Below are 18,630 nucleotides of genomic sequence, written 5' to 3'. Positions count from 1 at the left end.
TATGTGGCCAACACATCTCAAGATTTACCCTACTGGGCCACGTTGGCCACATATATGCAACATAAAAAAAAAAAAAAACTTTTTTTTTTTTTTTTTTTTTGATATTTTAAGCAAAAAAACGACAACACTGACATTACAATATTTATTTTAGAATTACTAATCAAATTATTTGCTAAATATTTTTGGCCCCTGGGGAATTTTTTTCTTAAACTAGCTTGGCAGTCAACGTGTTAAAGGTAGGAGTAGGATGAGGTTGTTAGCTGTTGGGTAAACTGTACGTGCTAAAATAACCACTGGTGATCCAGCAAACTCACTAAATTTCAAATTTAAAATGCTTCTAAATTCGAAATAACATCCTAATCCATAGGTTGAATGAGTGAAGTCATGTTTGGTGGTAGAAATATGACTTTCACGTTTGAATTTAAATCATCTAGATGCGTAGGATGTCCAGGAGCATTATCTAATAGAAGCAAAATCTTGAAAGGAATGTCATTGTCTTTACAATATTGAAAATTGTAAATATTGAATTGCTTGAACCTATTAAACCACCCGTTGCTTGCCACAAACTTGGGTTGGGCCAATCATCAAACCCCTTCAACTAAAACAGGAAATGGCGACCCCAAGAGATGTGGGGCTACCATCTCTTGACAAACCACTACAACCCATCGCAACCATCTAGATGGAAGTGAAACTACACCGGTGATGCCAGTAAAGAATAATCTACATTCGTTCAGACAGTATGCACAAGGAAAAGTCTTCTTTTTTCATATCCAAAGGCAGCATACCCTTCATTATCACTTGGAGATCCCTATGAATTAACTAACTAATGAGCCTGGCATTGCTCTTGCTGCTGTCTCCCATGAACTGTGAGGAAAATAGTCACTAATGTAAATTGTATATGTATCAGTAGTTATTTAGTTTATTTAAGTTTAATGTTATAAATCTCATGGTACACCATCTTTGTAATGTAATTTGTTTAATGCCAGTTCTCATCACCTTAATGTCTTAAGTAAATTAACAGCACCCTATAATGTCATCGTGTTTTGTTCTTTAATGTCTTATGTTATTTAATGTTTTTTTAACACTTCTTATCTGTAAACCCCTGGCCTTTTGACTGTGAAGGGAAAGTGCAACACTATTTAACCTTGTAACCAGCTGCAATCAAATGTTGCAATAAAGACTCTCTCTCTCTCTCTCTCTCTTCCCCCCCCCTCCCTCCCTCCAATTACTTCAAATATAGAACAAATCCTAATAATGATTAAAAAATGAAATGAAAACAGTGAGTGCTCATTTTTCAAGTAACTGCTGTACTATTTTGTACTTAGTTTAATAATATGCAATTGGTTGAATAATATAATCTAGAATAATATGCAATTGGTTTTATTCACTGTGTTACTAATTTTTAGTTTATTATGTAGAGGCTACAATATAATCAATTGGAGTTTCCCTTTTGATATGTTCAAAAATAAAATTTTAATAATCTTTCACCTGAGGTTCAATGCAAACTGGTATTTAACTCAGTCATATGCAAGGATGTAAAGTGCAAAGTTATAAATACTACCTCAAGAGATGACCAAGAAATGATTAACAATACATAAATATATCTGTAGAAAAACATCTAAAGTAACTTTTTTTATCTCTACAGAACAGAATAAAATTTTCAGCTTCAAGAAGCATACAAACATGATAAAGACCAAGAATTTTTTACACCTTGTACTCCAGCTGGGTATAAATCAGCATTTACTTCCAGAGTCGGCCAAACATTGAACTCCACAATTATCCAGATAAAGTTATAACTATCAATAATGATAATTTTCTACAACCTAACCAAAATAGAATATAATGGATGTCACTTTGAATTCTCCTGTGCATCTTCCTTTAATTATTTAAAGAACAATTAATTTTTACCTCACTTCAGTCCAATTCTGGAGAGAAATGAATACTCCAATGATGTTTGAACAAATGTGTAGTGTGTAACATACAATTTATTTGTAAGAAACATTATGTATCTTCTGCAGCAAATAAGGCATAATTTTTTTTCTGCAAATAGCTTAAATCATTTTAACCTTCCTTTGCTAGCATGATGTCCGACAGATCACTTTTTTTTTAATATTTGTATTATTTCTTTAAATCTGTAAGCCTCCCATGTGCCTTCCCCATCAATATTCTCACTGGTTATATTACATTTTCTGTTTTCATTTTGACTAAGGATTACAGACTAAGAAAAATATGAAAACAAACACATGCACTGCATTAACAGAAGTAAAATAAAATTGTGAAATAAAGATTCCTATGAATCTTTATTTCACAGCATTAATTAATGTATTTTTTATAAATACAAAACAGAAGTTTACAAAAAAATTTAAAGCATTTGTCACAGAGAAAAATTTCTATCACTAGCTGTTGTTGTTGGGGTTTTAAGTGCAATGGCTACTTAGGCCATATTGCACTTATGAAAGTGGTTCATACTGCCCGTGTTTTTTGATGTAGAAGTAGTTAGAAACGGCAATACAGTCCTATTCGTTTTAGGAAGGAGAAGAATTCTCTGAGATTTCATTTTTCACCTATGATATGATTAAGCGACAAAGGTTCCTTTAAGCTTGCCAAAGAATTGAATGACATTAGTCAAGCATTATTATATAGAGTACATTCCAAAGGTATGAGTTTGACCATGAATGGTGTATGACAATGATTACACTGAGGAGAGTCATTCCCTGACAACAGGAACAGATGGGTTAAATGAGTATGGCCGATTCTGGCTCTGGCTAAAATTACTTCTTCTTGTCTGTTTGCAATGAGGCTGGAAGCCATAATTTTGGTACAGGTTTAATTTGAAGTAGTTTATTATGAATTTGCGCTTGCCATTAAAGAGTCCATCGATCTTTACACATACTCTGTATATTTATTTCATAATCTCTGAATGGTACTAGGGAATTCGTTGGGGCTGAGCTGGATGGATGTTTGGCAGCATGATCCGCAATTTCATTTCCTGGTATTCCAGTATGGCCTGGGATCCAGCAGAAGATAACCCTTTGTTGATGCTCTCTGAGAATTATCAACTCTGTTCTAATGAGCTTTAATAACAGGTGATTAGGTGGGGAATTGCTTTGCATGGCTAATAAGGAACTTTGCGAGTCTGTGCATATTATGCTCTTTTGAATTGACATATGGAAAATATTTTCTAAAGCAAGTTTTTATGGCATATAATTCAGTTGTGTAACTACTACACTCTGTTGGAAGAGATAGAGAAATGGTAGTATCAGGGAGTACCACTGCTGAACCCGATCCATTCTCAGACCTCGATCCATCTGTATATATTTTAGCAAAGTCAGGATAACGTTGAGTATGCGCAATGTGTAGCTGTTAGAGTTAAGGGATGTTAATGTCTGATAGAGAGTGTTTTCCCCACAGGTGGAAATAATTGTCACAAGATGGCATGATGACAGCCCATGGAGGGTCAGGATGTATAGGATCTTGCAAGATTTTATTGAAGTGTATATCCCAATCTTCTGCTAGTTGCTTTAGCGTAATACCAGCAGGCCAAACTGTCTGTGGTTTGTTTCTATAGAAGATCATAAACTGTGGATTATAAAGTACTGACCAATTAGGATGGGTCACTGGCTTTGGATCTTGGTTGCACAGTTCAACAGCAACATCTTTCTCCTGATATTTAGAAGAGGTTCATGGGCTTCAGCATACAAACTTTGCACTGGAGATGTTCTGAACGCACCTAGTGCTGTTCTAAGAGAGCTGAATGTTGAATAGGGTTGAGGGGAGATAAAGCACTCTCCCTAGCAGAATCAAAGATAGGTGCGCTGTAGTCCAGGAGTGATCTGATTATGGATCTGCATAAATGAAGCAGACTGTAACGAGATCTGCTCCCCATGCTGTGGCTGATAAGACTGAGTATGTTCAGTTTTTTTGACAAGCAGTCCGGAGATGTTCAATGTGCTTTTGGAAATCTAACTTACTACCAAAGAACAATCCTAGTAGATGAATACTATTAGCTATTGGAAGGGGATGGTTATTCAAGTGGAGCTCGGGGTCAGGATGCATACTACATCTGGTACAGAAGTGAATGGCAATAGATTTCTGACTGGATAGTCTATAACCATTTTGTGTCATCCATGTCAGGATGCAACTGATTGATATTTGTAGTTGGCATTCAATGTAATGAATGTTTTGAGAATGACAGGAAATTGTGAGATCGTCTGTGAAAAGGTATGAATCCACAGTTTTCAGAATGAGTTCAATTATATGATTTATTCTCATTGCAAACAAAGTGGCACTGAGAACAGATCCTTGTGCAATTCCTTCTTCTTGGATAAAGTTTTTAGAGAGGGTTCCCCAATAACGAACTTGAAAGGATCTCTGTTAAAGGAAATTTTGGATAAAATATGGTAAATTACCTCTCAGGCCAAGAGAATGTAGATCCTTTAAGATTCCAAAATGCCATGTAGTGTCAAAGGCTTTCTCAATGTCAAGACAGACCATGATGAGATGTTCCTTTCTGATGAAAGCATTTCTGATGTTTGTCTCGACTTTGATTATGAGATCCAATGAAGATCGGTTTTCCCGGAATCCAAATTGGTTGTTGTTAATCAAGTTTTGAGACGCAAGGAAACAAGTGAGATGGCAATGTATCATTTTGTCGAGAGTTTTGCTGAGACAACTGGTAAGGTATATCGGCCTATAATTTTGAGGTACAGAATGATCTTTACCGGGTTTTGCAATTGCTAGTATATAAGAATGACGCCATGAACTTGGGAAGGTATGTTCAGAAAAAATTTGATTGTAAATGAGCAGCGAAAAGAGTGATCTTTGATCCAGATTTCGGAGCACTACATAATATATCCCATCAAGGCCAGCAGCATTGTTTCTTGAGTTGGTAAGAGATTTCTGCAGCTCAAGCATGGTAAATGGTTGATTATAAGATAAAGCAGAATTATCAGTGGAATTCAGTCTGGATTTCTCTGTAACAGTTTTATATTTGAAATGATTGGTCATAAGCATTACAAAAAGATACAGAGAAAATACAATTCCCAGTGCATTTGTTATATCTGTAGGATTAGAGAGCTCTTGTCCATTCCAGTTCAGTAGTGGGGTAGATAAAGGTGGAAGTTTACTGTTCAAACATTTCATTTTTCTCCAGATTAATCTGATATCGGTATTTTTATTAACTGGTGAGGCGAATTTGATCCAACTTTCTTTTCTTGCTTTACATCTGATATAACGAGCTTTAGCTCTAAGCTGTTTATAGTTAATAAGATTGGATGCGGTTGGATATTTGCGGAAAAGGTTCCATGCTTTGTTTTTCTATTTTTTTGCATTGTTGCAATCTTCATTCCACCAGTAATTTATTTTTTTTGGCCACTCAACCTTACGAAAGAACATATTAATGGATGACTGGACGGTGGCTTTTTTATTTTCATCGTCGATTTCTTTGAAGCAAGCAAGCATATCATTCACCCCTCTTGATATCGAGGAATGGCAGCAGATGCGGCTGCCAGCATTTGATTCGTGATGTGCTCGGTAACACTGTTGATGGAACCGGACTGAATGAATATTGTTGTCAAATGATATGCGTGTTCTGTATTTTGTCCAATCAGCACATGAAAATTTCCATTTAATTGGACTTTCTGCTGGGAAGGAATAGGATGTTTGAATTTTGCAGATTAACGGATAATGGTCGCTGCTATAAGGATCACTCAGAATTATCCAATGTATACTTGGAAAGAGGACTGGGGGAAAATGGAAAGGTCTATTGCAGATGTTGAACCTGTAGGGAGATGCACATATGTGGGAGATCCAGTATTTAGTAATGTTAAATTCTGTCTATTGATCAGCATTTCAATAAGCTTACCTCATCTGTCTGAGGTGGGGGAATCCCATAATGGATGATGTGCATTAAAGTCTCCTAGTAAACAAAATGGAGATGGTAACTGCATAACAAGATCTTTGAGTTCCTGAATAGTATATTGATGATTAGGCGGAAGATAAATTGAAACCAATGTCAGAGTAATACCACTAACAACACATGTGGCAATGGCTTCTAAGGATGTTTGTAATGGAATGTGTCTGGAGGGGATGCTTGAATCTACGAGTATCACTACTCCTCCATGAGCGCTATTGGAGTCTGAATACAGTGTCATTTTTGATCGAAACTGAGACTAGAGATGTCAAATTAGTTTCTTGCAAGCACATTGCAAGAGGTTTGTAGTTGTGAATTAATTTATGTATATCACCATGTTTACTCCTTTTAGTCCTGGGAGAGGGACTTCTTCTTCCAGGTTACCGGCCTCGCCATGTGGAGGGAGGAGCGGTGCAACCAGTGACCAAGCGGTTATTAAAGTTAGTATTTAATATAAATACTAAAAAAAGAAATGTACATTCCCTTTCTGGGTTCTTACGTCAGACTTTTTAGGCAAAGAACCACTTTAAGCGAACAAAACGGAAGAAAATGACAACAAAATAAGACTATCACTTTCAAAGAGCACTCTATGAATTGCAAAGAAAAATCGGGGCCACCTCTATTCATGCTTCATCTATTACATGCCAATTTGTTTTTTTTTTTTAATGTTCCATACCTAGCTTTTTTTTTTGTTAATTCAAAACTGTCTTTTATTCATTAGGATATATATGATTTATTCCATTACACAATGCTAGAAATTTTTTGTTCTGTATCATTTTTTCATTCATTCTTCTTTTATACCTTACTCCCTTCAATTATCTGGCTTTTCACCCCAACTAATGTATTTGCCAAAACAAAATTTTCAGAAAAATACATATGAAAGGTACAATAGGTGAAATTATCGGATAGTATATCTATGATATACTATAATTTGGCATGGATGCTATTGATACACTATAATTTGGCATGGATGCTATCCATCCACATACCTACCTATATGGATATTATGGTTTTATGTTAAACGATAAGACAGCTAAGGTTGTGAAGCATCAGTACTTGTGTCCATAACTGCACACATACTTTGGCATTTGTCAGTTTGCCTTACAAAAAAAAAAAAAAAACAAAAAAAAAACGCTCACATTTCTGGGAGATAAAACAATGCAACCCTTGCTGAAACACATTAACTGTGTCACTGTGTGAAAAAAAAAAAAACGATGAGCAATAATCGAGAGATTTCAATAATCTAAATAACCAAATGATTAGTAGTTATAATTACTACTCATTCACTTATATCATTTGCATGATATAGACTAATGAAATAAGTGAACAATTTTTCTTAATTGAAAGAATCATTCAAATGATATGAGTATAACTGAAATAAGAAATTGAGTTGCTATAATTGAAATAATTGATTATGACCTTTCAATTATGCACATCAATAAAAAAAAAAAAAAAAAAAAAAAAAACACATACATTAAAAATTTAGACTGTCATGATGGGATTTGAATCCAGGCCTTTTCTACATGGTATAGATCAGCATTCCACAACTTTGTCCCTTCACAACACACCTTAAGTTATCCATGACACAACGCAGCACATCAAAATCTTAATCCCCCAAAAAGCATAGTTTATGGCAATGTTAATATATGAATATGCTATAAGTCACAATAGAATCAATTATTATTGTTCCTACAATCCAACGGAAATTGGCTCCTGCATATATTAACATTTTATGAACCCTAAATCACTGTACAAAAGTAACGCAAAAAAAAAAAATAAATAAAATAATAATAATAAAAATTCTATTAGTGTTAAAGCCAAATAACTACGCATACCTTCAATGTGATACTTGTCTGCTTTGCTGAACACACACAGCTGATGCATGGCGAATCATTGACAATGGAAGTCTCATTTCTTCATCAACAGATCTGAGTCTCTCCCTCTTTGATGTTTTAATTTCAGTCAAGGTTGAAAAGAGCAGTTCACACAAATATGTAGTTGAAAATGGTAATACAGTAAACCCCCGCTATTCGCGGGAGTTACATTCCTGAGAAATGTCGCGAATACTGAAAACGCGAAGACTGAGTTATGGCTCCCATAGTAATAAAGGGGTTCCTTTCCAAAGAATGAAATATATAAGAAAAACTAGTCTAAAATTTTGTCTATGTGTGTATTATATGTACCTTCATAATGACTATGTAGTACATAGTGAAATGCAAGCATATGGCATCGAAATGAAAATAAGAAATAATTTAATATTAAATGTAATATTTATTAGAAATTTCAAACAAATCTTTCAAACCAGTGCCTTTGCTAGCTAAAAAACTTATCCCGCCAGTGCTATCACCTGTTTCACTAAATGTTGATAAAGGAGTTTTGCCTTTTCACGAATGATGAGTGAACTTAACGGAATTTTATTTTGAGTTCGGTCTTCTATCCACAGATTTAAACCTTTTTCCATTTCTTCTAATTTAACATCACGAGTTACAGAGCAAATTTTTGAAGCAATTAGCGCATTTTCACGGACACTACGGCGGATTTTTTCTTCCGATTTTTTGATTGATCGTACCTTTGACTCATTGATTTTATGTTTTGCCACTGAGGAGACACTTTCACCATTAGAAATTTTATCTAATAACTCGATTTTATTCACTAATGTCATCACCTTCTTTGATATTTTCACATTTCTCTTGTTATTCGTAGCCATATTTTTGTAGGGGTTAGAAAGAACTTGTCCACAATAAAGTCACTTTCTTCTGTTAACACACTCGAAAAAGTCTGTTTTACACTGCAGAACGGTAGATTTATCATTTTTGTAAGCATATCAATTTATAAATTGATAAATTTATTCAATTTATAAGCATATAAATTAAAAGCAAACGACGAAACCTTCCATAACAAGCGCATAACACATACTGAACAAGGATTAGCGAGAAACATCCATGCTCGCAATTTTGTCACCCCTCTCCCCCCACTCCCTGAGCACTGTTTTGACCGGGAAAGAATTTTAGCCACGCCCATGTTTTTTTATGGCGGAAAATATTCACGGCGCTTTAAAATTCACATTTTTTTAGGTTTCATTTTATATTAAATCGGCGATTGCAAATACGCGAAACCGCGAATAGCGGGGGTTTACTGTATATTAACTGCCATCTCGGAGCTAGCCGGGTATTCTTTCCTTATTGACAACGAAAATGTGTCCAATTACACTTCACAATGTTTTAATAGCAATGTTCTGTCTGCCTTCAGATCTGTTAGTTCCGCTTGTACATTCATCGGAAGAGATTTTGTATCTACAACAAATGGATCACAAATCAAGTTGAAATCTTCAATGCTCTTCCAAAATAATCCTTGAACTCCTGCTGCAAGTTATCTAAATGTTCTTTGATGAAGTCCATCACCACATTATTACCAGCAGCAAGTGGCCATACAGTTGGGAACATCTCAAATAACCCATTTGCAATGCATTGTATCCACAAATCCAGCTTATTCTGAAAGCCTTGAATCTTATCCATACTCGTAAAAAGATTTTCGTTCTTGCCTTGCATTTTTCGATTCAGCTCATTGAAGTGAACGAAAATATCAGAAAGATATGCCAACTTAGTCACCCATTCATCATCTGCAAATAACTCTACATACTCATGCCCTTCAACTATTAAAAACGTCTGTACCTCCTCCATAAGTTCAAAAAGGCACGTTGACACTTTACCATGTGACAACCACCATACTTCTATATGTAGGAGGAGTGTGGTGTGTTCAGATCCCATTTCCTGATACAAAACGGAAAAGAGCTGCGAACTGACAGGCTGCAACTTGATGAAGTTAACGACTTTTACTACTTCGTCCAGCACAACTTTCAGAGCAGATGGCAAAGACTTGGCAACAATGGCTTCACAGTGAATAAGACAATGGTCACATCGTATGTCAGGATTCACTTTGCTCACTTTAGCTGCAAAGCCTTTAACTCGACCTGTCATGGAAGCGGCTCCTTCTGCAAATACTAGCACAATCCTTCCAATTTAATTCATTTTAGAGCATATATTCATTAGTAACATGAAATATTTCTTCACCGGTGGATCACTCGAGTAGTACTTTGCGAAAAGAGAAATTTGTTGCAATTACATCTCCATCGATGAACCGAATTTTGGCAAGAAGTTGAGCGTGACCACTAACATCTGTGGATGCAGCGATCTGAAGTGAGAACTTCTAACTGCTGTTGATTTTCTCCTTCAATGTCACTGGACATATCACTGACTCGGCGACTGATTGTGTCAGCTGAGAGTGAATTTTTGAAATTTCATTAGCAGCTTCTGGTCCCAAGACTTTTCATCATCTCTTTACAAGCCGGCATTAACAAAGTTTCAACTATGTGTGGCTCCTTGGCCTTTGTGATAAGTTCGGCTACTTTATAGCTAGCTTCCTGTCCTTTTTTCTGAAATACATACTGACGAAGTCACGAAAACCTGTTTTGTTGCAACAACCATTGAAAATAATTTATACCTTTGCACGCCACAGAAGAATGTTTTGTGAGAAATGCTGTTTCAGTTTGGGAACCATAGTAGCATTGCTCAGTTTTTCTCCGCACACGAGACACTCGGGGATTGGGCACGTTTTATCACCACACCAGAAAAATCCAAAAGACTAATAATTATCACTGTACCGTCTGCACACTAATTTTAGTTTCTTTTTGTCGAGCTCGGCACTTTCAGTACTTGCACTCTTGGACAGAATACTCTTTACCAGTAACTTGTCCACTGTTAAAAAAAGAAAATCAACAATGTTATGGCTCGCAATCACAGTTTTCTGACTATTTCAGAGCACAGCTGTGAGGAAACTGAAAGTAATACTCTTCGAACAGAGGGAGGGTTACATCTATCGCTTTAAAATATTTCTTATAACAAAGGGTGGGTGCATCGGCACAGGAACAAAGTAATAAAGTTGAAGTAGAGACAAATATCCAAAGTAATAAAGTTGAAGTAGAGACAAATATCAAAACAAGCCAATAAAATAATAAAAGACAGAGGATGTTTTGCTAATCCTTACACTTTTAAGGAACAGCACGTAAGTATCTAACTTTAACAAGCGGCATCTTATTTCAGTCAGGGCAACAACAAAACGATAAATATTGGAAAGGCAAACACACAAATAACTTTAGAAAGCGAGTGATGGATATCCACGCGAAAAATAATTTACTGTCCCACACGAACAACATTGTGTTTCAGTAAAAATGGTGTATTGTGAAAAATAACGAGTAGCATTACAAACATATATAAACACTATAACTGGGAGTAAATAATGCACAGTTAATTTCTTACAATAAGTAAAAGTTCTCAGTTGTCAATTTCTAATCATAATACATATAGTATTATTTACAGGTATCAGCAAATTTAATACAGCTTCAGCAAAGTTTGCAGCACACCTGTGGTGGCACACCAGTTGCGGAACACTAGTATAGAGGAATGGTGATCATAACTACTGTGGTAGCTACTATGATACCCCCTCCACCAAAAGGAATGGGTAAGTTAATGAATAATTTATGATTCAGCATGATATACTCCACTGATGACAAAAAATATAAACACCATCATTATATGGCATCTATTAGATGCCAACTTAACAAGTGGAAAGCGGGGGGGGGTTATCATAAGGCCAGCTGGGGATAATACGTGACATGCAATTATATGGGCTGTTAAGAGTTCAGCAGAAGAAACTTACTTATACCCTGATGTTAGGAGCATAATAAATAAATATGATGAATTCATTTGGAGTACTGGTTAAGTCATCAAATGCTGACATTATATGAATATCTGGAACATGGTGCCACTTTAACATAAGGAAAACAGAATTTTAACATGCTGAGCAAGTGTGTACAGAAAAGACAGACAGGAGAGAAAGGGGGGTGGGGGGATGACTGCTAATTGTGCATATTGGGGCATATATATCCTAACCTTTCCTGGGCCTGTATATATAAGGGTATATATTTAGGCATGCATATAGGCACATATATATATATATTTGCCAGGTATATGTGAATGCCAAACATGATTTAATTAAGATATAACATGAAAAACAGACTATATTTGTAATTCTTACCTTAACTGAACTATAAAATGCTTCCAAAATGCCAACATTTTTAGCACTGAGTTGCATGGTAACATTTCCCTCCATCGTAAGCAATATACCTTCATGTTTAAATTCACTTCTGCTGTCAATAACAATAACTCCTGCAATATCTTCCTGTTGAAACAAACAGAATTAAATATACAATATAGAAAGAATTTCCATTTTATTATATTCTTAACTTTTACTACGTTCATTAATACCATCATTTTAACTAAATTCTCAAAATGTCTTCACATTTATTCTTTAACTACTCTATATTTGTTATATAAGTAATTCAACATCAGTTTATTTCCTCCTCAACAAAAAATGATTAATGTTTATTTGATTTTTCATCCCCTTATGTTAAACTAGCAGAAATTTTGCAATTACACATCAGTGGGATGTGTAATAGTTTGCCATTTCAGGTAGACTATATTCAAACGTGCCCCATCTCCAATTGGTAGAGTTCCTTATTTGGAGAGTCCTCATTGTTGAAAACCTTCTACTCCACTCATTAGTTATTTTTCCTACCAGTGGCTTAAGCCACTGGTAGATAAAATAACTTACTTGTTCCTGTTCCTCCTTACTTACATCTTTATATGGAACAACTACTCATGATTAAAATCTAATTTAACTTCTTTCCTTGAATTGGAAACTGTCTTTTATTTGTTATGATTTTCATAATAAATAAGAAAATCATAATAAATAAAATTCTTTGCTGCTCTAAATTTCTCAAGCTAAATTTCTCTCTCTCAATTCTTCTATTATAACCATCCCCTTCTCAACTTCTATCATTCATCTGGTTTTTCACCTCACAAATTAGAAGTAATTGTGCACAGGACAATTCCAGAAAAATATTTACTATTAGTACAATGAACCTAATTTCAGCCACCACCCAGCACAGGGGTCCTTCTCATTTTCGTCCATCTGGGAACATGTATTTTTTACAGTCTCTATACATTTACAAAATAGGATGAAACCAGGGTGGCCAACCATCCTTATATGGCTAGGATTGTCCCAATTTAGAACTGCAAGTCCCGCTTCCCGATAATACCATCATTTATCCCAATAAGAGAGGAAAAAACTTAATTTATTGATTTTACGTATTTTTAATTAATTCTTATTGGAATCTAACGGATGTGTTAAAAATTAGCATTAGTAGAGGCATATGATGCAAGAAAGCAACCTTATGCAGCATCAGCCAAAAAAAAAAAAAAAAAAAACATTTCCACTTCACCTCTCCGTTCGTTCGAAATACCTATCCAACTGAGCCTTAAATTTATTTAGGCTATCAACTGAGAGTGGTAATCAATGGACACTGCTCATCGTTTAGTGGAGTCCCTCAGGGTTCAGTGTTGGGTCCATTATTGTTTTCTGTATTTATAAATGATATTGATGATGGTATATCAAGCTTAATGTCCAAGTTTGCAGACGATACAAAGGTTGGCAGGGTTGTCAAGGACACTACTGACACTATGCTGCTGCAACAGGATCTGGAAAGGTTGAGCAGATGGGCTGAGAGGTGGCAAATGAAGTTTAACATTGACAAATGTAAAGTACTACATATGGGAAACAGCAACCCCAGAGCAACGTATCAACTCTATGGTACTACACTGACAGTGGTAGAGAATGAAAGGGACTTGGGGGTGGTTGTGCAGGCAGATATGAAGTTCTCTGAGCAGTGCAGATGGGCTGCAAGAGTAGCTCATGGTGTCTTGTCAATGATATACAGGAATTTTTCTAGCAGGGATAAGGAGGTGATTATTCCCTTGTATAAGGCAATGGTCAGGCCACACCTTGAGTACTGTATACAGGTCTGGAGGCCTCATTTTAAGAAGGATGTGGAGCTGCTGGAACGAGTACAGAGAAGGGCAACAAGATTAGTAAATGGAACAAAGGGGTACTCTTACAAAGAAAGACTTAAGTTTTGCAAATCACAGTGTCTGGAGACTAGGCACCAGCGAGGTGATCTGATAGAGGTGTATAAAGCCTTGAATGGTTTGAGCATGCTCAATGCCGATGGGATTCTTCCTCTTGCTCAGAATAATCACCTGAGAGGGCATAAATTCAAACTGAGGAAAGACAGAGGTAGGATAGACGTGCGGAAATTTGCCTTTAGCCAGCGGGTAGTTGGTTGGTAGAACAGACTTCCATTCCTTGTTGTGGAAGTTGATAGCCTAAATAAATTTAAGGCTCAGCTGGACAGGTATTTCGAATAAACGGTGGGGTGAAGTGGAAGTGAGTTTTTTTTTTTTTTTTTTTTTTTGGCTGATGCTGCATAAGCTTGCTTTCTTGCATCATATGCCTCTACTAATGCTAATGGTAACTTCCACAACAAGGGATGGAAGTCTGTTCCGGCAACCAACCAACTACCCGCTGGCTAAAGGCAAATTTCTGCACATCTATCCTACATCTGTCTTTCCTGAATTTGAATTTATGCCCTCTCAGGTGATTATTTTAAGCAAGAGGAAGAATCCCATCAGCATTCAGCATGTTCAAACCATTCAAGGCTTTATACACCTCTATCAGATCACCTCGCCGGTGCCTAGTCTCCGAAATTAATTCTAATAAAAAGAGAAAAATGAGAAAGTCTAAAGCATTTTGTTCATCACTGAGTAATGAAGAAAAGAAAATGTGTGTCGATAAAAAATGAGTGCAATTTTTCTCAAAATTTCCAGAGGCAAATAATTTGTCTCAAATTGTAAGCTCTATATTAATCATTCCACATTCAAATTCTTCATCAGAAAGAGTTTTCAGTTAATAAAAACTGCTTGGCGGAAAGAGAGAAACCATCTTTTATTAGAAGATTTAGAAGCTGAACTTATGGAGAAAGAAAACTATAACATGTCCTGTTCAGAATTTAAAACCTTTTTAAAATCTTCAGAAGGAGAAGAAATTTAAAAACTAGCAAAATCTAAAGAAAAATATATAAAGTAAAAGGAGTCTTCCTTGCTATTTTTAAAATAACTGGACAAATACATATTAACAACAATCATATAACAAATAAATACTATGACTGATTGATTGATAAAAAAAAATGTAATTTTATATTTTTATTTTACTTTTTGAAGGAAAACATGCTATGCTACACATTTTGTTTCAAGTTGTCCTGGTTACCAATTTTCAAAATATGGCCACCCTGGATGAAACTAATTCATGTAAACTATTAGATGCAAACTAAAAAATTAACATTTTCTAATCTACAGTAAATCAAAAAACAAAAACAGAAAACACTGCATTGTCATTTCAAGAAAATTGTCAGGGAAAGGCACACAGAAGGATATGATCCAGCTCCCAAATTCAGAAAGGAAGAAAAAAAAAAAGTGCATGTACAAAACCAAGTCATGGGAAGTTAAAGCAGAATTTAGCCAAACAAATAACTGCATGCAAATAATCATTTCCTTGCATCATAAACTGCTACAATACTGGCTATATGAATATCTGGAATGCAAGTACTGTATACCCATAATTTTTTTATGGGTATACTTGCATTCCAGATATTCAAGGGTATGCAAGTATACCCATAATTTTTATTTTTTTCTCTCATTTCTGGTACACATGACATATCAGGCAGCTTTTCTCACTCTTCCCAAAGGGCATTTCAAAATGTTCCACATAAAACATCTTTCTCTTCAACTATATATGGCAATTTGGATATTTGAAGAATATCCAAATCACCTGGAAAGGTGTTAACCTGTCTTCTGTAAGAGCATAGGTGCAATAATGGTGGACTTCCTTGGAAATACAATATGATATCAGAGGAGAGCAAAATTATAACTAAATAAGACAACTTGGTGAAAAAGTCAAAAGACATGGACTGTTTATCATTTATCAGAAGAGTTCTCTTTCATCAGTACAATGCACCATCTCACAAGTCACACATTCCAGTGGCTATAATCAGATTGTGGTTTAAATTGTTGCCTTGGGCAACAATTGTTTAATACTGGGGTGAAAAACTGAAATAAATTTAGAGCTGTAAGGGTCACAGGATGAACTGTTCATCACCTCTGCCCTTCTCACACCCTTCTTTCTTAGATTTCTCATCCTCAAACTTCTATTTGTTCAGATTGGTTGGAGCCCCATGACATAACCTTCTACAAACAAGGAAAAACAATGCTGAATGATCACTGTAAAAAGTGTATTCATGTTAGAGGAAATTATGTGTACAACTAAATATCAATTGTCATTAGTTACTTTCTTTCATAGTTAGGAGACAAACTTATCATTTACCCCTTAAATGGGAATAACTTTGCTAGGAGTAACCATCACTGGAGGTTGGGTGATGCATATCAGCATTCGAAAATTATGCTTATTGAGTCAGATACTTGGAATGCCATGGTAGTGTGCACAGAATTATCTCAACTGGCATGCAACCCATACATTTCCCAGTGTAAATTGTTAACTATGTGAACGGGGGGGGGGGGGGGGTAAGTTTATACCTTAACCTAGTAGCAGGATATATAAGAGGGTCTCAATAGGTGCAGTGACCCCACAGGTCACTTGAATCCTGATCTTGAATCCTGTGCAGGCACTACTAGAAAGTGATAATCCCCTAAGCTGTTTGCAACTTTTGTTTCATCATTGTACTTACAGCTCTGGGTTCTGAACTAGAGCCCTAATAGCCAAAGAATACATTGCAAGTCATGAAATTTCAAATCTGATTCAAACCTGGCAGGAAAGACCAAAGCACGTAAGGTTCAGCTGATTGGTCCTTTGTGTTGCCTAATAATCTTATAAGCAACATATACCTGTACTTCCTCACTAGACGCTATTGTTGGGCCAAGTAAGATAGACCACAGTCTTGCTGTGGAAAACTTAAAAGTATATACACATTATGTAAAATATGGAAGTTAGGTTTAAAGCAGTAATGAAAGTTTGACTAGATACAAAAAATTAATTAATACATTGGAGTCTTTTATATAAATAAATAAGATATTAGGAGAATAAACTTAAATACTGTTTTAGTTGACTTTTATTATGTCAACTCCATCCATTAGAGAAACAGAACATTTCTGGCAAAGTGCCAACCAGGTATCTATCTTTCTTGGGCAGATATACAATCTGCTGTATGATATTCATTCTATCTGTGCATGTGGTTCATATATACTGAGTGACCACTTCATTAGATACATCTACCCTTTACATTAAATGCAGTGGTCCTTCAGTAAGAGCAAAATGTTCACATCACACAATATAAAGCAGGTTAACAGATATATAGGAATGCTGCATGTGTAATTCAGTGTGAGAAGGAGCAAGAAGAAAGATTTAAGTGACTGAATGTGGTATTGTTGTCAGTGCTAGACAGCCTGATATCAGTATCTCTGACACTGAATGCATATGACTGTCTTAGGTATATTGAGATTGGTCCAATAACCAAATAATGACCAGCCAAAAAAAAAAAAAAAGCATCCTGTGGTCACGCAGCTCATTAATGCAAGAGGCCAAAGGGTGGTAACCAAACAACACATTTCAGAATTCATTTGTCATACCCTGTCACAGATTGGGTATCACTTCTGAAGACTGAACCAGGTTCCACTCCTGTCAACAAAAAACATGAAGGTATAGTTGTAGTGGGCTCAGATCATAACTGTACAGTTTTCCAATCCTCTACTCTCCACTGTTCTCACATTCAAAGACTGGAAAAATGTTGCCTGGTCTGATGAATCCCAGCTAACGACGCTTCATACTGATGGAGGACCGAATATGGCAAACAGCATAAGTGGTGGTAGCAATGTAATGGTATAGAGTGTTTTTGTGGTGTAATTGCGCCTCTGTTTATGTATATTTTGGATGCTGCAAGTTATCTGGAAATTGTTTCAGACCAGGTGCATTCCTTCATGGCTAGAGGGGAACCATCTGTGAATGGATTCTTCCAACAGGATAATATACCATGTCACAAAGCCAGAATTGTACAAAACTGGCTTCACCAACATAAGAGTGAATTCAGCTTATTGCAATGGCCTTCCCATTTATCAGATCTCAATCCAACTGAGAACCTGTGGGAGGAGGTGGAACAAGCTCTTTGGAGTATAGATCCACAACAATTCAATCTGCAACTGTGAAAAACAATTAAGTCAACCTGGACTGGAATTCCTGTGGCATACTTTTTGATACTTCACTGAGTCCATGCCATGATGAATTCAGGTTGTTCTTAAGACTAAAGGGAGACCAACTCATTATTAGGTAAAATACCTAATAAAGTGGCCACTCAGTGTATAAGGCTTAGGTCAACACATAATTCAGTCAATTATGTGCATATGGTGATACACTGGATTCTCTACTAGAAGAGCAACTATGGAGTGAAATAACTACAAAAAAAAAAAAAAACTATCACAAATGGCATCGAGAGAACTGGTATTGGAAACAGGAAAAAAATCCTTGCTAGCCCTGTCCTCATAACATTTAACGCTGTATTTGTCGCACAGGGTTGAATCAATCCTGTGCAACTAACAGCAATTTATGCTTCATCTACTCCCTCCACAGCTGAAACTCCTAATACTTGTTGAAAAGTTTCTTTGAATTAGTTGCAGAAAAATTCTAGAAATGTCTATCACTAGCCAACACGATTTTTACCTCCAAGAACTTAAATGCTATTTTTAACCAATTTTTATGCGTAG

At 35.9% G+C, this 18,630-nt stretch overlaps 1 protein-coding gene across 1 annotated transcript in view; it reads right to left on the bottom strand.

Annotated features, from left to right (window-relative positions):
- The window catches only part of LOC150083641 (vacuolar protein sorting-associated protein 26C), a 46,907-nt gene that overhangs the window by 23,506 nt on the left and 4,771 nt on the right, over positions 1-18,630 (bottom strand). Inside the window, exon 2 of the mRNA XM_090377415.1 lies at positions 12,005-12,148. Coding sequence (XP_090233541.1) covers positions 12,005-12,148 — 144 coding nt within the window. The remainder of the gene's footprint in view (positions 1-12,004; positions 12,149-18,630) is intronic.

The sequence above is a fragment of the Mastigoproctus giganteus genome, chromosome 7 (genome assembly GCF_048544385.1).
Source record: "Mastigoproctus giganteus isolate SK-2022 chromosome 7, ASM4854438v1, whole genome shotgun sequence".
Classification (NCBI taxonomy): Eukaryota; Metazoa; Arthropoda; class Arachnida; order Uropygi; family Thelyphonidae; genus Mastigoproctus; species Mastigoproctus giganteus.
Note: the sequence above shows the minus strand (reverse complement) of the source record. Positions and strands in the feature narration are given on the sequence as shown.